This window comes from Phaseolus vulgaris, chromosome 4 (genome assembly GCF_051622355.1).
Source record: "Phaseolus vulgaris cultivar YP4 chromosome 4, ASM5162235v1, whole genome shotgun sequence".
Taxonomy (NCBI): Eukaryota; Viridiplantae; Streptophyta; class Magnoliopsida; order Fabales; family Fabaceae; genus Phaseolus; species Phaseolus vulgaris.
Genome location: NC_143501.1, coordinates 43,822,783 through 43,845,678, shown reverse-complemented (window position 1 = coordinate 43,845,678; position 22,896 = coordinate 43,822,783). Strand labels below are relative to the sequence as shown.

Below are 22,896 nucleotides of genomic sequence, written 5' to 3'. Positions count from 1 at the left end.
TAATTATATTAATCAATTATATTAGTTTGATCTTTCAGCCATACTTAAATCGTGATATTCATTTATGATATATTGATATGTTCTAATAGTCATCAGCAACATGAAGTACACATGCTTACCGTTTTTAAGTATCTTAAAAGAAAAGCAATCGATGTTCCATATTAAAATATCCGAAGAAAATATGTAAAAACTAAATTATTAGTCACAACAAAAACAAAAATTTTGAAATTATTAAGAGTCTATTGTCACATTTAAAAATCGAATCAAATTAGTCAAAGTCTAACTAATTTGATTTACTCCTTTATTATAAATTAATCACTCTTTCTATTATATTTTTTATTTTAAATATGATTCCACACTGTATTCTTGTAACTAAAAAAGAGTACATGTCTCAATCCTCTCGAACAATCATTTTTATTATCTTTATTTGTGCATTTCATTTTTTTAACCACCTATATCTTTCAATCAATAGTTTCTTTCATCTTTTAGATAATAATAATTAAAACTGAAGAAATATTACAATTTTAATTATTAATTAAACATTCAAAATATAATTTTGTATTAAAAAACATATATATATATATATATAATCATTATATAACAAAGTAAACATGTATTCGGCACAATACACAACAAAAATATAAAGTCTTCTAGGCCCATTATCATGTTCCATAAGAAAAGAAATTAAGAAATTTGCACTAGGATAGACCAAAACCTAATCTTATCCACAAAAGTTTATGTAAACAATATGTTTAAAAGACTTTTTCAACAGAAATTTATAAGAGAAAAACAAAAGCAATAAGATAATTGTTTTTTTCTTAAACTAAAAGTTAATTTATATAAAAAGTAATTTGTAGAACTCTTTTATAAATTATCTAAAATTTTATTATTTATACATAAATTAATATTAAAAATAAATTTTAATTTATGATTTTTTTTCATTCTTCCTAAATAATTTTATAAAAAATCCTATAAAAGATGTAATATAAAAAAAAATTCATAATAATATCTAATATGAAAGCTTTTATAAATAAAATAATAATAATAATAATTATGTATAAAGACTCAAAAATATTTAAGGTTTTGAAATGTTCAAGCATACACACATGATGGTGTGCCAAATGATTGTGATGAGTTGCATTGAAGGTATCTTTTATGTCCGAGAGTTGACGAGTAGTGTTGGTTTAGGGAACTTTCAAGGTTATTTCCTTCTTGTTTGGGACTTTGTCAAACCCACAAAGGAATATAACTTCTACCTTCTTCATCTTAGGCCCTAGACTTTTTGTAAAAAAAATTAAACATAATATTAAACTTAAGTTGGTCTTCACTAAAAACATAATTATCGTTTATACACCACAACAATTTTTTTTTCATATTTAGTTGTTAGACCAACAATAATAACATGAGTAGAAACACCACTATTTCATAGTGTAACTACAATATTAATGACTTTAAACAATAATGAAAAAATTGGAGTTAGTCTACACTGAAAAACCCGTTGCCTAATCCTTTAGGCAACGAATTTCTATCCGTTGTTTAGGTGAATGTAGGTTGGAGTAGTCAATGTTTTTTTCAAACAATAAACGTTTAAAAATTATTGTCTAAAATATGACCATTATATTTATTATGAAATTTCTTAATCTCTAGCACACCTCTTCATTATATTATATTATGGATGACGACACAATAGCATGACTTTATAAGCCTAAGAAATAATCACTTGGATAGATTTAAAATGACTTTAATATCATATTAAAAAGTAGACTTTAAGCACAAGTCAACCTCATAAAACCAGCTTATACAGTGAGATTTACACACTTGGTGATGTGGGATCTCAGCACCATTGGACTGGAAAAATAATTTATGCTCTTAAAACTAACTTGTCAATAAAAGGCCTGCTTAAGAAGAGTTAAAAATTCAAATGTTGAAAACATTAATCCTAGCTATCAAGAAAGCATAGTTACACAATGGTGTGATGTGATGCTAGCTTCTCGTGGAAATATGCTTTGATTTTTAATTTTTTTTGTTTAAGGAGTGACTCTTCATAAGATTTGTAAGAGAAAGGAGAGAGAGAGATAATGCCTTCAATGTTTGCTAGAGTTATGGACCTGCCATAATCTAATATGCTAGGACAGCACACAAGAATCAAAGTATATTTGACATTATGAATTATCCACAGTTTCTGAATTCATCATACAAATGAATGAATAGTGTATGTAATTAATCCTTAATTTCCATATACATGAAATTTTAAGCACAATCCTGAAGAATAAATGAAACTCAATGGATAAACTAAACCTCAACTGTTTTCTGGTTGATGGCAATATATCTCCAGCTCTCTTTCTCCACAAAGTCAGCATCTAGGAATCTAGCAACAAAAGCCCAAAGCTTATAGACATCTTCAAAATTAGCCATGAAGCCTAATGCAGCAGTGACCACAGTGATTCCAACAGTATCTTTCTTCTTGTTGGTTGTTGTTACCACTCCTTTGTCTCCGACCACTTTGGTTTGTAGGACTTTTCCCTTCTCTTCTGCGTACTTATCTGCAAACCAAATATGATGCAGGAATGCATAGCTGATAGAGATGTTGCTTCTATCAGCCAGTTTCTGGACAAGCGCAGGCTCAACCCTTTCACCTTTCCAATCAAATATATTGAATGCCAAAGCAGGCCCTCTATCAAATTTCACATTTGGACCATAAATCTTGACCAAAGGAACCCCTTGTGTATTAGGATGCTTAAGCTTCAACATAGAGTTTACCAGCCAGTTAATAAGGTACCTTGACCTGTTAGAAATGAGAATCAAGCCCAAAGAATCCACTTGGTCTAAGCACCCGCATTGGATGCAACTTTCTTGGACATTACTTTTCTCAAGGGTCTGAACTGGCTCTTGTATCTCCTCAATTTCAGAACATTGAGGAGCTTTTAGATTGGAGTCAGTTGGTTCTTCTCCTTCTTCAACTATTTCAGATTGTTTAGTTTGCATTGGTCCCGAGAAAGATGACAAAGGAAATGGTCTCTCTTCATGTGGGGATGTCGGTGTTGTATTGCGCATAAGTTCTAAGTCAGTGCCTGAAGAATAATCTGATGATTGGCGAGGCTGCTTTTCTGGTACAAGGTTGACAATTCCTGCTGAAGGGGAAGATTCCAAGCTGGAAATGGCAGATTTCTTAATGAAAAGGCATCCAAATCCAGAAGGGTTTTCCCCAAAGACCTTATAGAAAGAGCAAATAAGAAAGTCAGGTTGAAAGAGAGAGAGGCCAAAGCAGTCCATTTCTTTTGGCCCCAATGCACATGCATCAACCAACACATGCCATCCATTCTCCTGTGCTATGCTCATCCACAGATAAGGATATCTTGCTCCTGTCACTCTTGAACTAAGTGGGAAAACAAAAAGGCCTTTCCTTTTCTTCTTCTTTCTCTTACTCTCAATCATCTTCCTCAACTTTGTTGTCTGAATCCTTAGCCTAGGCCATGAGAACTCTGCTGACATGGCCCTGGCGCCTCTCTTCACTGAGGAACTAATCATTGCTTCCGCCGCCTCGCTCTCATAGTCATAAACTGTCAGAAGCCTCCTACCAGTTTGGAATTGGTATGAATCTGCCACAAGTTTGAAAGCTGAGGTTCTGTTTGCTGTGAAAACCATAAAGTAGTCCTTTTCTGATATGTTAAGGAAACTCATGATTCTGTTTCTCATTGCACCCTCAAATTCTGAGTCTTGTCCCCCATGTAGCAACAGAGTCTTTAAGCTACCAGTCTTGCAGTAGATGCTAAAGAAAGGAATACTATCTGAGTAACTAGGTTGAAATTGGGGTGTTTGAGGAACTGAAGATGAGGGTAATTGGCTTTTTGATGTGTCATGGTGTTGAAGCTGAGAGTAAGAGAAGAGGCCAATGCCAATGTAATCAAGGCAAGTTTGGTTGGAGAGTGACAGGTGGAAATAGTCCTTGGCTCTAACATAGTCAACTTGTTCAGTATCAGAATACTGAGGGTACACTTTGGTGAACTCATTGAATGATTCATGAAGTGATGGAAGAGACTCATGGTTGGTAAATTGAGTGTTTGGGAATATAGATGTTGTTGTGACTGCAAAACTGTGGCGCCACTCAGCAGAACTGTTCCTTTGTTGTGGTGGTTTTGTGTTGTGTGATGAAATTGGAGAGTTGAAAAATGGGGTTGTGCAGCTGCAACAACACTGAGGGCACGTTTGGGAGGCTTCATTAAGGGTCTGCATTTTCTTTTGTTGTTGCACTCTCAGACAATTGGTATATATGTAATAGTTTCACATTTCAACAGCTATTACCTATTGGATTTGTTGATGCTTTGTGCCATTCGGCATATGAGAAAAGCACATAAAGATAATAAAGGAATCTCTATTCTTTCTGTTTATAATATTTTTAGTTTGGATTTAGCTGGCTGATACGGCAATGTATGATGAAAGTTGAAACCATCGAAAGGGTCATGCAATTCAATTTGGACTTGGTCTTGCATAGTTTCCTTTGCCTAGTTGACATAGCCAATCAATCAGAACCGTTTATCTTGGTCTATTGATGGTAATGTGTATATGATTTTGAAAATTTCCTTTCAAGAACTACTTAAAAAACTTATATATTTCTTGTTGCACTTACTTGAAGTGTTTGCTAAGTTGTACTTTGATGGATTGCACAGTTCCCTTCGAATACTAATTGTTTTTGTTGTTTTGGTCACTCTGATTTGTTCATTTCTATTAAATTATTGCAAGTGATCACCCCTAACTGTATAAAAATCATGCATTTGACATAGGCAATGATGAGAGAAAGATATTTAAGATGATGGTCATACATGTATAATTATATAATCAGAGACCAAGGCACCAAATTGCAGTCTAATCTCAACTAGTTACAGTTTAAAAATTAAAATAAGCCATCTTTTTCACAGAGCAATATTAGAAATGAGATCATGATTCAGTCATAGGAACAGAAAAAAAGGATTCATAGTTTCTGGTTTTCTGATAAGAAGTAATTGGTGCAAGATTATTGGTGGTCTTGAAGAATGAGATTTGGTCATGGTTTGTTTGTTAGTGTTGTGTGGAGTGGAAGCAAAAAGTGGTCTTTATTTAAGTTGTGTAAGGCTCAGAGGTTCAATTCAGAGAAAGATAAGTGAGATATTGTCCTATTAAATAAAACACTTTTTATTTATGTTTTTATCCTATTGTTCTTATTTGTTAAGATTTTATTCTTGGCATTCCAATCAGTCACTGTATCAAGAAGTTTCCAAAAATAATCATATGTATTTTCTTTTATAAATTACATTTTTTATTGATCACTTATTCATGATTATATTGAAGTAGTAGAAAAGAGACTTTAATCATATTAAAAATTATTAAACCTAAGTATATTTTATATGTAAATTGTAATATATATATATATATATATTATAAAAAATTATTAAATAAAAATTAATTTTGAAGATTAGAATAATTAATTATTATATTGATTAAATTAGAGATATTTTATAAACTAAAAAATATTATTTATATATAAAATAGTTTCTATTATTAATAAGGTATAAAGTAATTACTTACTAAAATTTTAATTATTAAAAAATTTATATTTTAATTTTTTTTGTTATATTTTTTAAATACTAATTTAAAATATAAGATATTAATAATTAAAATTTTAGTATTTAATTTAGATACCGATTTGAAAATTATTTTATAAAATTTTATATCAAATTTTATGAATAATATAAATCACTTTAGATATCAATAATATTTTAGTTTTAAAATAATATATAATTTAATTAATATAATGATAAATTATTTTTAAATTTAAAATTTTATTGTTATTTAATGATTTTTTTTAGAATATTATAAATTTTGTGATAATTTTGTTTCATATATACTTAAGAATTTTCATATATTTATCATAAACTTTTGATCTTTTATATTAAGTGATATTTTCAATCGGTTGAATTATTATTATTATTTTGTCTGGATAAAGCTTGCATTATTGAACTATTAAGGTATGTCATGCTGTACCATGATTAGACAAGAAAAGATAAAGGATTCAGCAAGACAACTATAATGTAAGGCATATTTATGGAGAAGTGAGGAGAAGGGGATAAATTTGAGTTATCTTTATAAAAGTGTGTGCAATTATTGGAAAAAAAAACAAAAATAAATAATTATTGGATGTGGGGACAAACCAAAATATTGTATTAATTTCTACAACTTTAAAATAATGTTTGATTGATGAAGTCATATTTTTTAAAAAAAAATTAATTATCAATTTTAGAATATTATATTGATCATATTCATCTATAAAACTAAATAAATCATGTTTTATAGATATACATTTGAGAAAAAAAAATCTTTACATATTAAAAGAATAAGAAAAAGAGAGAGTAAAGATTGTGTGAAATGAAATAAGTAAAAAATTTATTCAACTAAAAGATTTAAACTTTTTACTGTATTATTTCCTTCTTAAAATGAAATTATTTTTAAAATTTTATAAAATAAAATTATTTTTAAAATTTTATAAAATAAAACTAAAAAAAGCAACTCCTTTCTTTTTAAGAAAAGTAAAATTTAATTTCTTTTACTTTACTCAATAATATATTTCTTAAAATACCTTCATTCTGAATTTTGGTTACTATAATATATTTCACTAGTGATATGTAAAACAAATGCGGCTATTTTAAATTTACAAATGCGGTCATAGAATCGCATTTGATCAGCACGCATTCGTAAATCTGGCATTTACAAATGCGGTCATAGGACCGCATTCTTAAATCACATTTACAAATGCGGTTATTTTAGGTAACCGCATTTGTATATTATTCTGAATTAGGGAGTGGGTTTGGGGTTTAGGATTTATGAATGCGGTCTTGGTAAAAACCGCATTCATAAATCACTATTTACAACAGAATGATTTACAAATGCGGTCTTAGTAAAGATCGCATTTGTTTTTTTTTTTATCAGCAATAAACAATGAATAAATGTGAGTCACTTTAGGGGTGACCCAACCCTTATACAAAACACACGACCTTTAACCTTGTTCACAACACACACCCCGCCAACTCCTAAGAACTTAAATAAAACCGAAAAGAACCGCCAACAACCCTCACTCTTATACCCAAATAAGACATCAAAACATCATCTTCATACAGACCAAAGGATCAACACACCAGTCAGAGAAGGAAAAGATAGCATCCTGCGACTTGGAAGTAACCCAAGCCCATGCCTTTAGTTGCACCAACGCGAATACTTCCAATACATCTATTACACCCCCTCTAAAAATTACTCTGTTTCTATGTTTCCAGATTTCGTTGACGACCGCGATCCAAATCACTCCCCAAACCTCATTTACCGAAACAGACACGTTACTCAACCTAAACTGAGAGAAATTTTGCAGTGGAAGATTATGAAACACACTTTGCACGCCCAACCAAGCACAACAAAGGTTCCACACTCGCCACGCAAAACTACACTCAAAGAACAGATGAGTGTTAGATTCCTCCTCCACCCCGCAAAGACTACACACAGAACTTACCACCGTGATCCCACGTTTTTTCAAGTTAGCCTTAGTAGCCAACTTATTTTCCAACACCCTCCACGCCGTAACATGTGCAGAAGGTACAACCTTATTTTAATTGATTTACAAATGCGGTCTTACCCTAAAACCGCATTTGTAAATCAATTTAATTTAAAAAATGTCACCGCGTTTTTTACAAATGCGTTTAAGCGCAAAGCCGCACTAAATAAAGGGTCGTTGTTTTCATATTTTGTACTAGTGGCTTTTGTTTTGAAAAAAAAAAATTAAGAAAAAAATTAAGAATCCAAATTAGGTACGTTGTTGGATGAATTATATACCAGTGTTTTATGAACAACTAGTCATTATACTTTAAAAATTGGATAATTTCATGTAAATTTAATTTGTTATCATATTAGTTTCTGAAGTATTCCTTTTGTCATCATATTAATCTTTCATAAGGATTTTGGAAAAAGTGTAGATGTTTTCTTTTTAAAATATAATAGTCTATCACTATATTAATCTTCAAATTTCCTTTACCACCATTTTAATCCTTTGAATATATTATTATAATGACAAATTTTAAAATTTTGAGAGACTATTTTAATGATAGATTAGATGTTTGAAGTGATGAAATTTTTGAAATGATCAATAGGATGATATTTAAATTTTAAGGTACAAGTTTGATGATCAAACTTTGTAACTATGTTAACAATACAATTTTAAAAGAACATCTTAAGGTTAATGATCACACACAAAATACTAAATTAAGAGTTTTCTCAAATTTGAAAAAGGTTAGAGAGTTAAAAGGCAGTTTAAAGTGCCCCTTTGACTAATAATTAAGGTACATATGAATCCTTTAAAATCATCGTTTTATTTTATAAACCAAAAGTTAACTTTTATATGATTAATTAATCATTTTTCGAAATGAAATAAAGCTTATATAACTGAGGTTTAAAATATATAGTACTCATTAACATAGCCTACAAAGTTTCAACAAAGTTTTCCAGACATAAATTATGGCAACTTTATTTAATAAGGCATTTATGTCACTTCCATATCATAGAAGGGGACAACCAATTTATTTATTTAAAGTATCAATGGTAACAAAATTATTTTTAATATAAGCTATTTTACATTTAATAAGTGAAATTAATCAATATTGCTGTACTACCCGTGCTTCTTTGCCTTTTTCTATTTCCACTTAACCCTTACCCAGTTATCCCTCCCCTTAGAAATTATGAACCCCACAAGACAACAAAATTACGCGTCTCACATGTGAACCCCACCTCTTGTTCACTGTCAGACTCACAATTTTGTATCTTCCCTAATAGTTTTTTAAACCTTACAATTAAACATGTGTGGATGCAACATTGTTGACAGCAAGTCCGAGGGATGAGAAAATCTAGGGAGAGGAACGGAGGGGGAGAACTATGGAAGGAGATTGGCAGAACACAAAAGTTATCTTTCATCTCATTCGTCCACAACGTTCTTTTTCTCAAATTTTCCAGATAGCCATGGTAAATATGAGATGCTAAAGGTGTTCCAGAGATGGGGAAGGATTAAAGAAGTGTTCATACCAAGGAGGCTGAATCGGTGGGACAGAAGATTTGGTTTTGTTAGGTTCTTCAATGTCGAAAATGCAGTGAGGTTGGAAAGGGAGCTTGACAGCTTCTACATTAGTAGTAGGAAGCTGTACGTAAATCTGCCAAGGTACCAGAGAGATAGGTATGGACGTAAAGGTGACGAAGCTAAGGTGTTTACTGGGGTAAGAAACGGTGGGGAGGTCTTCCCGAAGGTGCTGAGGAAGGGAAAGGAGGTCTGGAGGAAAAAAAGAGGAAACGTAAGTCATACAAACGACGATGTCTCTAAGTCATATGCAGATGCGGTCAGAAAGCGTTCTCATGAACTTTGGAATGGACCGAGCTTTATGACGAAAGCGCTAACTCTTCCTTGGATGACGAATAGTTTGGTTGGTTGGTTGTCAAACGAGCTCAACTTCGAGCTTCTACAGGAAGAATGCTTTAAGGGAGGCATGAGTATGTTTAAGGCAAGATCCTTGGGGGATAACCTCATCCTTTTGACTCCTAAAACAGAAGAACGGATGGAAGACATAGTTAAGCTCAATAAGGAGTGGTTTGAGAGTTGTTTTAAAGATATTAAACCATGCATAACAGGTTACAAAATAGTATGGGTCAAGTGTTATGGACTGCCTCTATCCCTGTGGAGTAAGGAGTGTTTTTCGAAAGTAGTAGGGGAAGTTGCAACGTTGGTGGAAGTGGACGAAGTCACGTTGGCATGGGAGCGACTGGATTATGCACGGCTTCGGGTGCGCTTGCTTCAGTCAGCAAAGGCAAAGGTGTCTAAGGAGTTTCGGATTAATGGTGTAGTGTACAACATTAACATTATGGAGGAAGCGGCAATAAATGTAGGAGATAAACCCATGTGCAAGTGTTATGCTTATCATGAAAGCTCATCGGATAGTGTCTCCTCAACAGAAACTTTTGTTGAAAAAACTTTTTTCTCTGCTGACTCAGGTAAACGTGAAGGAGGGGAAGAAGGAGTGAATAGGAGCTGGCCGGAGATGTCCAGCGGTGGAGGAAGGGGCGGATCAATGGCAAGGATAGAGGAAACACAGGAAAAGGAATGTTCGGGTCGTCTGGAGGGCTGTCAGAAAAAGAGGATTTATCCTTTCCTAAGAAAGGAATTGAGTAAGCCGTTTGTATCTGCTGCTGGGTCAGTTTTATCAGCAAATCAAAAAGTCTCTTTTGCTGGTGCCACATTTCAAAATTCTGAGGTTGTCTTAGTAGAGGAAGTGGAGGTGTCAAGCAATTTGAATAACAAGCCCATCTCATCTGAGGCCCACTCCAAGCAAAGCTGCCAACAAGCCCACTTGGGAAGTAAGGGTGTTTGCGAACTAGGGGCAGGGGAAGCGGTGGGTCATCCTTCGAACACGGAGTTGAGCTGTAGTCTCTTGGCGTGTGAAATCACGACTGTAGGCAATAAACTTAATGCCAGCATCTCCATGGTGGATAGGTGAATGCAAGGGTGCGCGAGGAAAGATTAAAGAATCTCTGGACCAAGAAGGGAAAGAGAATCATCAACAAGGATCGGGGGACGTCCCTGGTTTGACTGAATCGCAAAAGAGAAAGACCTTGCTACAAACACTTGCTCAAGGCCCAGTTAGTAGGATTGCAGGTCAAGACGAAGATAGAGGCGGCGAAGTGAGGGTGCTGTGTAACGTTGAGTTAGAAGGAAGTGTTCAAAGAATCCACTCTTTTTCAGAACAAATTCCCGAGGCTTCTAAGGATGTTAAGAAGAAATCGGTTTTGAACTTGCCATGTTCGCTGGCTGGAGAGGAGTCGCTCTCCGGAACAAGTTGTGAAACACCTCTTCGTCGGCGAAAGATGAAAGGGCTCTGCGACGTGGTTGAGCCTTGTACACACCCTCGGAGGTCTGTAAGGCTGAGTGAAAAGGCATTGCAAGCAAGGAAGTCTACGATAGTCCGAGAAGGTTCTTTGTCGATTTCTATATCTAATGGGGATATTGGGTATTGCAATTATCGTATTTGGGAAAATGAAACCGGGGTGAAACCGACCAACTTGTGGGATCAAGGAAAACAGATTGGGCTTGTCTGTCGAGGTGATGAAGAGGAGGTGATTCAAGAATATCAGTGCATGGAAGACAAAGATCTGGAGTTTATGAAAAGCATAGCAGGAGGTAACTTGAACGGTTTTTTATGAAGATTTTTAATATGAATATTAGAGGTTTGGGGGGAGGAATAAAAGGAAGGTATTTGAGGAGGTGTTTTTCTGCAGAGGAGGTAGAATTTGTATGCCTTCAGGAAACAAAAACAGTAGAAGTCACGGACATCAAGATTTTTTCGTTGTGGGGGGATAACAATGTTGGATGGATTCATAATGGAGGGATTAATGGCAGTGGTAGTCTTCTTTCGATGTGGCATAGAGCGGCTTTTACCTTTGAAAGTCACGCCATGGCTAAGGGTTACATAGCTATCGTGGGTATCCATGTGAGATCGGCTCAAAGGTGTTGTGTGGTAAATGTCTATGCAGCTTGCAACTTAAAGGAGAAGAAAATTTTGTGGGAGGAGTTAACAAGCTATAAAGCGGCATCTCAAATCGAAATATGGTGCTTCTGTGGGGACTTTAATGCAATCAGAAGTAGGAATGAAAGGAAAGGGGTGAATAGGGGGGTTTCTCTAGTGAGATAAAGGGCTTTAATGATTTTATTGAGTCAAATCTGTTATTAGATTTGCCTATTGTGGGGAAGAGATATACGTGGTTTAAAGCAAATGGTACGGCGAAGAGCAGGATTGACAGAGTATTGGTATCTGAGGATTGGCTGCAGAATTGGCCTATGTGTAAGCAATATGTCCAACGGAGGGAAGTCTCAGATCATTGCGCTTTGATGATCAAATGTGTAGATAAAGATTGGGGTCCCAAACCTTTCAGATCTATTGATGCTTGGTTTCTAGAGACAGGTTTTTCGGGGATGGCGGAGGAAAAGTGGAGGTCCTATGATGGTCAAGGAAATGTGCTAAAGGTGCTCAAGGATAAGCTCAAACTTCTCAAAGTGGATTTAAAAATTTGGAACAAGGATGTTTTTGGGAACCTGTATTCAACCAAACAATCCCTGCTACAGGACATGGAGAATCTGGATTGCCAGGACAACCAAGGATGCTTAGAGGAGAGTCAGAGGAACCTCAGATCAGACTTGGTAAGGAAACTTTGGGAGATTGACGCAAAGATTGAATCCCTCCTAAGGCAGAAGGCAAGAGCTTCTTCCACTCGTCTCTAAGATGGAGGAGACTAAGGAACGAAGTGAAGGGTGTGGAAGTGGGGGGTGTATGGTGTGAGGAACCAAGTACAGTTTGGTTTGAAGCTAAGAAGCTGTTTGAATCCAGATTTAAAGCAACAAAAGACTTTGGAGTGAGACTGGATGCGATAGAGTTTAAATCCCTTTTACCAAATGTAAGTCGGATTATGATTGAGGCTTTCACTGAGGAAGAAATTAAAGAGGCTGTATGGCAATGTGAGGGTACGAAGAGCCCAGGCCCAAATGGTTTTAACTTCAACTTTATCAAGAAGAGTTGGAATACTCTTAAATCTGATTTTTTAGCAGCGATGGAATGCTTCCAGGAAACAGGTTCTATTCCCAAGGGGTGCAATGCTTCATTCATAGCACTTATACCTAAAGTCCGGGACCCGTGCAATCTTAACCAGTTCAGACCCATCTCTCTAGTGGGAGCCATCTATAAAGTTATTTCTAAAGTTTTAGCTGGGAGATTAAAGAAAGTGTTACCTGATCTCATAGATGGTAGTCAATCAGCTTTCTTAGAAGGAAGATGTTTGACAGATAGCGTGCTTGTGGCAAATGAGGTGATTGAGGACATCAGAAGGAGAAGGAAGAGGGGACTGTGTTTGAAGGTTGACTTTGAAAAAGCTTATGATTTAGTTAGATGGGATTTCTTATATGATATGCTCAGCAAGATGGGTTTCCATAGTGTATGGATAAAATGGATTAGAGCTTGCATGGAATCTGCTACTGTTTCGGTGCTTGTTAATGGGAGTCCCACAGAGGAGTTTAAACCCACAAGAGGTCTAAGGCAGGGTGATCCTATGGCACCTTTTCTCTTTTTGGTAGTGGCAGAAGGCCTTGCTGGACTTGTACGACAAGCACTGAAAGCTAATCTCTTGTCTGGTGTGAAGGTTGGGAATAAGGAGGTAGAGATGTCTTTTCTCCAGTTTGTAGATGATACGTTTTTCCTATGCGAAGACTCATGGAGCAACGTGGTTACAATGAAAACCATCTTAAGGGGGTTTGAAATAGCTTCAGGTTTGAAGATCAACTTTCACAAATCAAGGCTAGCTGGTGTGAATGTGCAGTCAAATAAGCTTTTTTTATTATTCCAAGTTTTTGAATTGTAATCTGATGGGTATACCCTTCAAATACCTGGGATTAGAAGTGGGAGGGAATCCAAGGAAGAAATCGTTTTGGGATCCTGTTCTAAGCAAGCTCAAAGCAAGGTTAAGTCTGTGGGAGGGGCGGTTCTTATCTTTGGCAGGAAGGATGTGTGTCATTAAGTCCGTTCTCACTACAATACCACTCTTTTATCTATCAATCTTCAAAGTGCCAGAGTCTATCTATAAAAGCATTATCAGTATTCAGAGGAGGTTCTTGTGGGGCTGGGGTAAGGAAAGGAGACCCATTGCATGGGTAAGTTGGGAGGACTTGTGTAAACTAAAGGAGGAGGGAGGGTTGGGACTAAAAGATATTAAAAAATTTAATGTTGCACTCCTTGCAAAGTGGAGATGGAGGTTTTTGTCTGAAGATGAGGGGAAGTGGAAGGAGGTGTTAGAATCCAAGTATGGGGGGAGCTTGTTTGTTCTCATTTACCAGTAAAATATCAATCTTGGTGGTGGAGAGATCTAGTAAAGGTGTGTAAGGAGGGAGGTGGAGAAGGCTGGTTCCAAAAGGAGGTTCACTGGGTATTAGGTAGGGGAGATAAGGTTAGATTTTGGGAAGATGTGTGGATTGGAGACACAACCCTTAAATCCTTATTCCCTAGATTGTATTCTCTATCGGCAAACAAGGAGCAAAAAGTTGAAGATGTTGGGATGTGGGAAGGCTTGGATTGGAAGTGGAGGTTAGGATGGAGTCGTGACATATTCGAATGGGAGTCGAAGTTGGAAGAATTTTTTTCTCAACACTTAGGGGGGGCTGATGTAAAGCAAAACAAGGATGATGTTAGAGTTTGGGGGGAAGAGAATCTGGAAAGGTATTCAGTCAATGCAGCTTATAAAAGTTTACTTGTTGGATGTGGGGGTACCTATCATGCAACTTTCGAATACCTTTGGAAAGCTAAAGCGTTCCCCGACATTTTGTCAACTTCTTGGAGGGCTTTAATAAATAGGATCCCAACCAGGGAGGGGCTGAATAGAAGAGGAGTACAACTGAGTTCTCTAGCTTGCGTTCTATGTGAAGTGAAGGAGGAAACGTGTCAGCATTTGTTCCTAGAATGCATTTATGCACAACAGGTCTGGTTCTTATGTCTTAAATGGTTAGGCATCACGCTAGTTCAACAAAATGACCTTAAAGATCACTTTCTGAGTTTCCATTTACCTCAATTTAGCTTCAACCAAAATCTGGTCTTAAAAGGTATTTGGGCTGCCATTGTGAGGTGTATTTGGGACCAAAGAAATGCGATTATTTTTAAACAAGATGTAGTTGATGTTGAAGAGATTCTGCAAATGGCACAGCTTAAGTCGTGGTTGTGGATGAAGTATAGAACTTCTCATAACTCTCATTCGTTTTCTGATTGGTTACTCAACCTGTTGGATTGCTTAAAAAGCATAGGATAGTGGAGTTACACTCTGCTCCCAGTTGGATTGCTTACGGATTTTTTCAAACACAGGGAGTAGATCTATGGTAGTGTTGGTTCACTGGTCCTGGGTGGAGTTGCTGGATGACTAGGTGGTTGTTAGTGCTGTTGGCCTGTTGTTCAGTCGGTGCTGTTAACACTGTTGTGTTGGGTGTGCTGGATCTGTTGGTTTGTTGGTTTCCTTCTGTGATCATGGGATGGAAAGGATAGGGGGATGTTGTTTTAATCTGTTGTAGCATAGATGGTAACCTGCTGTATCCATAAACGTGGTTGAAGGGAACCAAGCTCTTTAATTGAATACAGAAGGTGGATATGATGTAAGAACCTAGCTCTGGAGAAAGAAGTAAAAACATCTTTGTTCAAGAAGAGGTTTGTGCCGTTATGGTCCATGGAAGGCAAGGCTTATGATGTGCTGGAGGAATTAAAGGCTTGTTGTTTGGAAGTAGTATTAAGTAGAGGCTACATGGAAATTGGGCTTGAATTTCAAGTAGACCGTGAAGACTGATGGAATATTCTCAAGATGTTATGATCAAGCTTCAGAAGGTAAAAGGTTTTCATTGGAGCTGCTGAATGGTGCCTAATACAAGGTTGGGCGCTCTTGATGCCTCTTGGTGCTGCTAGGGGGAGCCTTTCTGCAAACCTGCTACAACTGGTTGTGATGGATGTAGCTGGATCAAACTGCAGGGACGTAGGGTGCTACACGTTGAAGATCTAGAGCTCCCAATTAACTCAGTGGTTGCTGTTGTTATAGATAAACTTGATGGCAGTTGAGGTAGCTCTTTTCCAAGGTTGCTAGAGCAAACTTACTCACATTAGGAGAGGCAGCAAATGAAGTTAGGCATATAATAGGGGTTACCGTAACAAATTGGAGCAGCTGTGTGGAGGCAGAGTGCAATATACAGGGAAGTAAAAGCTCCTAATGTCTGTCTTTTGGATTGAACCAAAGAGAGCAAGGTGTCGTCCTGCTGCTAGCATGGGGTGGTTGGTGCATAAGCTATTATTATAATAGCTCTCTGGTGTTGGTTATACACCATCCAGAAGATTTCTCACAGTTTTAATTTATAGTTTGGTCTTTTTTAGATTGCTTCTGCAGGTTGACTTTTTTTGCTCTTATGGCTTAAAGTCATAATGTTTGGGTTTCAAGCATAGGAGGGCCTAATAGTGTTTTTGTAAAAGGGTTAGAATACCCCTGAAGTATCCCGTTTTATTTAATTTATTCATTGCTGATAAAAAAAAAATATTGTTGTACTACCTAGTACCTAAATAAAGAGTTTCTTAATACATCATGTCTGGAATGAAAATCATTAATGTTTTGTTCGGATTGAAGAGTGAAAAGTCGAGAGTGTGGAAGAGTGGAAATGTGAAGATTTGAGAAGAAAGTCTGAAGAAAGTTAAGTGTGTTTGGATTGTGGTATGTTAGAGTGTATGTGTGAAAAAAGTTTATTGAAGTTTGTAAATGATGTGATGGGTGTGAGAAAATTTTAATTTTTTTAAATGTGTAAAATTTAAGTTTACAAATTTACCATCGTCCTTAAAATATTTAAATAATAAAATATGAAATATTTTGTAAAAGTTAATTTAACTAAAATTTTATATAAAAAAATACAAGTCCCTTACATTTTTAGAACATAAACTTTTTTCATAAAAAAATTATAAATAATATGATGTGTGTGATTGAAAAAAAATTAAAATTTACAAATTTATTTAATATATAAAAAAATTAATTAAGTATTTTAATTAATTAATATTATTTATTATTATAAAATTTTATTTTTATATAAATAATTATATTTATTTTTATTATTATTAATAACATTATTAATATTTAATATAAATAAAATAAAATAAAAATATTATTATTATTTATTAAAATTATTTGATTTACATTTATTATCATTATTTTAAAATTTTATTTTAATTAATATTACTATTTATAATTTTATATTATTATTATTTTAATATTTGTATTATTAGTATTAATAATATAAATATTATTATTATTATTATTTATTTGGATATGTACAATTTATTTGAAATAAAATTAAAAAAAATTAAATGATTTTAGTTATCTTTTAGTATATATTGAGGGTAAGTGTGTACGAGTCCATGTGACTTTCTCTTCTTCATAGAATTTTCCCTTCGTCAATGAGAGACACAAAAAATACCCATCTTCTCTTTTCGACACCCCTTCTCCTTCATGTATCTGTTGAAACAAACATGAGTTGCACTCTCACACCCGTCCGCGTGAACAATGCACCCCTTAATCCAAACGCATTGTAAAACAGTTATGAGCAGTTCACCTTATAGGTCGGTAGTAATTGCGCACATCACTTAGAGTTCGATCTTAACTGTCAACTAATTATTAAGTCACCTCAATAATAGGATACACATAAGGAATAACAAGACCTAAATGGTTACGATAAAGTAGTCATTTTACTGGGCCTCTACTTAAGTACATGAGTCTATAAATATCTTCATTCTCTCAATAAATCCATCTTATTATTCATTTACTCACATACAAATCTGTACTACTGACTTGAGTATCAAAGATTATTTTACATGTGTATCACCACTCGATGAAACAACTCAGAGATTCTTACCATATTCACATACATCTCAAAAGAATGACAACTCATCCTCAATAAGAACAAATATAAAGTATCATATTTTCTTAATCTACTTTGCAAATTGCAACTTTTGTACACAATAACAATTTTTTTCTTTTATAACAATATAGAAGGTTGATTTTCTATATTAGTTTTTTACTACAAACTTATAAAAGGTAAACTTATTTTAAAATTGCGGCTATTTTTTTTTTCTGTGTAACGTGTAGACCATTTACATAGTATTACAAAACTACATTCAATCATATTATATTATTTATTTATTTTACAAGACCTAAAAAAATAACTTATATATTTGTCATACTTTATTAATAATACAAAATAGGTATAATTATCTTTTTGTCCTTACATTTGGGGTTAATATTCAATTTAATATAGTGGTTTTTAAAAAAATCAATTTGGTTCCAAGGTTTTTTAAAAAGGTTTAATTTGGTCTTTTCCCTTAAGTTTCCACCAACAATTTGGTTTTTCCCATTAAGTTTCCACAAAAAAGTTAACTGTTGATGACATGACGCACACATTGACATTGACATTAGTTTGCATACGTGGACTTAATGAAATTTTAGGGTTTGGAAATTGGAAAAAGAAGATTGAGGGAGAGGGAGATGGAGGCGGAGACAGTGACGACTGTGGTGGTGGAGCCAAAAGAGGGGCGACGACTAGGAAGCGTCGCCAGAACGTGGTTTCTCTCACTAGTTACACCAAATGTTGTTTCCCCTCTCCATATTCTCCTTGCTCTGTCTTGATCTTGTTGGATTCGAGCCTTTTGTGTGAATAAAACATACCCACTTGCGTTTATTGCCTGTGATTCTCAAATTTCTTCTTCAGCAGATCTGAGTCTCTACAAAGATGTGTGCTTTTCTTATTCTCAATTTACCTTTTTTGATTGGGGGTGGGTTTATTTATTTTTTGTTTTTCTTTAGTTTCCCACTTTGTAGTATCTTTAATTTATTTTCTCTTGGGGAAGATTTATTGCAGGGAAAAGGATATTCTCTCTGGATAACTTGGTGCATTACACTTATTCTATTGCCGAAGAGCCAAAGCTGACAAGTTTGGTTTAACTTTATGGAAACTTTGATCAATGTGGTCTAATTGGGATAAAGTGGATGGATGTATGCGAGTCTGGATAGACATTAAGGAAACATAGTCGTCGCTGGCCCCCTTTCCCCTTGTCTCCACCACCACAGTTGTCGCCGCCTCTGCCTCCCTCTCCCTCAATTTTCTTTTTTCAATTTCCAAACCCTAAAGTTTCATTCAGTCCATGTGTGCAAATCAATACCACTATGTGTGTCATGTCATCAACAATTAACGTAGTTGGGGAAAACATAACGGAAGGACCAAATTAAACCTTTTTAAAATGTTGGTAGTTGGTGAATGTTGATTCTGTGGAGTTTAGACTGATGCGCAGATTGAAAATGTTATTACTAAGCTTGAAATGAGTTGTAAATGACGCCAAAGAAAAAGGATTGGTTGATGCATTCGTGAGTAGTTGGCTTGGAAATCTAAAACATATCATGTATGATGTAGACGAAATATTATATGAGATGAAATTCGAGTCTAACTGGTTCAACAATGTGTTCTCTTCTTTAAATCCAAATGGGATACACTCAAGGATGCTCGAAATGGTAGATCAGCTTGAACAGTTAGTCTAACAAAAAGATATGTTTTGTCTTGTAAATATTATAGACGAGTTGCCCACCTTGTTTGTTCCCACGAGTTCTTTGGTTGATGAATCTGAAGTATATGAGAGAGAGTTTGAAAAAGAAAGAATTTTAGAAGAATTCTTATTATAAGACAATCTAAACAAGGAAAAAAGTAATTCCTATACTTGCCATTGTTGGTGAGCTGGGAATTGGAAAAAACACCCTTGCTCGAATTTTGTTCAGTGATGAGTAGGTTAAGGATTATTTCTATGTAAGATCATGGGTGTACATCTCACATAGACAAGATGTATTGAAGATCACAAAGAAAATTTATAAATGTGTGACTGTCAGTCATTGTGATATAACATATTTGAATATGCTCCAAATCAAATTAAAGGAGATATTACATGGGAGAAGTTTCCTCATTGTATTAGATGATATATGGAACAATGAGTTTCATGCTTGAGATATCCTTTTAAGGACAAAACTGTGACGGAGTTTCGATTCTCAAAGCGAACAATACTTCGGATGTGATGATTGACCCTAGTGATATTATCTCAACAACGAACTTGAGATCAAAACAAGTTTCGATTATTGATAAATAACTTTTATGTTATCTTTGGTTTTCAAGTCTTTTATTTCCTCGTTTTCATGCATGTGGTTTGTGAGTTTTCGCAAGTATGATTAGTTGGGAAAAAACAAATCTTTGATAATCATAGTTTATAGTGATGTCTTTGTTTGTTAGTTTTGTCTATCACGACAATCTAAAAACTCATTTCCTTATTAAGAGTCAACTTTCTTAATAAACAAAACATTTTTAGATAAAGAGAGTTAATCTAATCTAGAATTTGATTTAAGGTTAGTTTTAAAAAATTAAGTCTATTGTAACTAATTTATTGATGATGTAGTTATTATTGAGAGATTTTTATTATAATTAGTATTATTATAAACAATATTAATTTTATTATTATTATTATTATTATTATTATTTTTATTAATATTATAAATAGTATTATTATTAATAATAATGATAATATTATTGTTATTAATATTATTATTAATATTAATAATAATAATATTTATAATAATAATAATTATAAGAATAATATGTTTTGTTTGTACGCGTAGAACCCGATCTCAATTCTCTAATAAAATGTTAATAATAAGAATAAGAATAAACTTAAAATTAAAGTATTGATTAACAAGAGGCCGATCGCTCATTCAACTTGTTCGATTAAAAGACTCGTATTAATGACCGACAACCTATTCAACTTGTTTATTAAAGAATCACATTAAAGGTTGATCGTCCATTCAACTTGTTCGATTAAAAGACTCGTATTAATGGTCGACCGTCTATTCAACTTGTTCGATTAAAGAATCACATTAAAGGCCGATCACCCATTCAACTTGTTCGATTAAAGATTTGCATTAAAGGCCGATCGCCCACTCAACGTAAAGCCTGATATTTTAACTTGTGAAATTTTGTTTAAATTCATCAAGACCGAGTACACAATGTAAAAGAAGCGGTCGATATATTGATAATAGCAAAAGGGGGAGGCCACACCCCGACCTCGGAGGAGAGAGATTAAAAAGCAAAAAAGCCACAACCAGACCGAAAGCGAAACTAGTCTTCATGGCCTTCGGTCGGACCAAACTACTGCCTCGCCAAAGCCTTCATCTCGGCAATTGGCATAATCTGACCCTAGTATACTTCGTTGTCAAGATCAAAGGTAGCAGAGGCCGACGACCCTCCATAAAGCACATGGGCCTGACGAAAAGCTCGAAGGAAGCTCGGCTTCAGCAACTCCTCTGTCTGGTCGAAGTTGCGATCCAACTCTGCCTCGGCCTTGTCCCTAACAGCTTGTAAGGTAGCCAACTTGGTTGCCAAGGATGAAAGCTTCTCATCCCTCTCCTCTACCATCTTCTTCAGTTGGGTGTTTTCAACCATCATCCTTGCCATTTCGGCCTCCACCTCTGCCAAGCGGCGCCTAGCCTCAGCAGCCTCCTGCTGAGCTTTCTCCTTCTCGGCCACCTCCAAGTCCAGTTTTTGCGAGAGGTCGGAGATAGCAGCCAAAGACTGCTTCAGATGACCGGATGCCTCAACCAACTCATGATCCAACCGGGATATCTCCTCGGCATGGCGGTCTCGTTCTTGGGACCCCAGCTGGATCATGACCACCGAATGACAAAGCATGTCCATGCCGCCCCTCAGCAAGTCTGACGAGGGGATGGGCCGAATAACCTCCTGGGTGGCTTCGGGAAGCGCCAGACGCACCCCTCGAGAGAATTGCATATCCCCCCCAGAAGGGCCAGTGGTGACATCGAGACCTCCATGGATCGCCTTGTCTCCGGAGGGGCGACCGCCTTAGCAACACAGTTCGGTGAGGGCAAGTCCACCTCAACTGTCTCCCGACGTGGAGGAGGTGTCGGCAGGGAGCCAAGGGAGCGGGTGGTGGTAACAATGTTACTACCCTCCCTTGACCTCTTCTTTGACTTGCTTGAAGGGTCGGCTGAGCCCTTCAATGTTTCCAGTGCGTTGATGCTTCGACGCCCCTTTCTCTCGGCCGCCCGTTTTTTATAGGCGTCCAATACATCGGCACCAGCAGGAGATTCTTGGGCCATGATTTCTGCAAAAAAAGAACAAGTGTTAAAAGATGAAACATAAGCCCAATCGATAACAAAAAGTAAAGTTCCATACCCTTAACGGCCATCCATCACGCCGATTCGGTATAGGCACCAATCAACTTCCTTGTGGGAAGCTTTCTCGGGTGCGCATCGAAGAACGAGAGAATCTCCAACTCATCGGCATTCCCAACTGGCCTCAACCACTCCTTAAAATCACGAGGTTTGTTAGTCCAATAGAGAGAAAACCTTAACCGACCAGTCTTCTCAAAGAAAAAGGTCGTCGCCTTTGGCCGAATGGCAACTGTAACAAACCTCTCTTTGAATCTTTTATAAGAAACAACGAAGGAGTTGAAGAGAACACTCCCTGACCGACTGATCAGGGAGTGCCAAGAAACAAGTTGAGCAGGGGGAGAAGTATAGTAAGAAAGAAAGGAAGAAAGAGAAGGGTGAAGACGTAGGACGTCACACAACAGGTGAAAGGCTTGAATGGACGCTCAGGTGTTTGAATGAATCTAGGAGGGAGCCACATTAAGCCGGACCGGTCAACAACATTGGCCGGATCATCTCCCCTAACAATCTCTACCTGGAGCGGCACATCGGCCACCCCGACCGACAAAGAATCGGTGGTAGAGGACCCAGAAGAAGGGGACGAAGAAGAAGAAGAAGAAGAGGAACGAGCGAGAGGAGAAGAAGAGGGACGAGTAAGAGGAGGAGACCGAGACTTGCACGAACGGGCAAACCGGCTGACACACTTCATCCATTCACGCTCAAAGCAAGGTCAGTAAAGCTAAACCACCACTAAGAATTAGGTAATACGCTCATAAGCGTGATCCACTCCACTAATCAGGCCAAATGAGGTAAGCCCATTAAAATAATATAAATAGCACACATTCCAAGAAGAAAGGTACGTCATTATCACTTACACCCCCGAGTGCCGAATACCCTATTTACTGACTTGAGCATCGGAGTGCCTTCTGCAGGTACCTCCCCCATTTGGCATTCACCTGAGATTGAGAGACCGAGAGCCGAAGTAATAGCATGAAGGATTGCAGGACCACAGTGAAGCCCCCAACGATCTGCTTGAAAGAGAGG

The 22,896-nt window shown here is 36.0% G+C and overlaps 2 protein-coding genes across 2 annotated transcripts; one reads left to right on the top strand and one right to left on the bottom strand.

Moving 5' to 3' along the window:
* Positions 1-2,141: 2,141 nt before the first annotated feature.
* LOC137837693 (uncharacterized) lies at positions 2,142-4,627 on the bottom strand. Its single transcript, XM_068646795.1, has one exon. It carries the CDS (start codon positions 4,231-4,233, stop codon positions 2,293-2,295), a length of 1,941 nt encoding a protein of 646 aa, XP_068502896.1. The 5' UTR covers positions 4,234-4,627; the 3' UTR covers positions 2,142-2,292.
* A 7,886-nt stretch (positions 4,628-12,513) lies between these two features.
* LOC137838835 (uncharacterized) lies at positions 12,514-14,892 on the top strand. Its single transcript, XM_068648055.1, has 2 exons — positions 12,514-13,366; positions 13,931-14,892. The coding sequence occupies exons 1-2, from the start codon at positions 12,514-12,516 to the stop codon at positions 14,890-14,892; spliced, it is 1,815 nt and encodes a 604-aa protein (XP_068504156.1).
* The last annotated feature ends 8,004 nt before the right edge of the window (positions 14,893-22,896 follow it).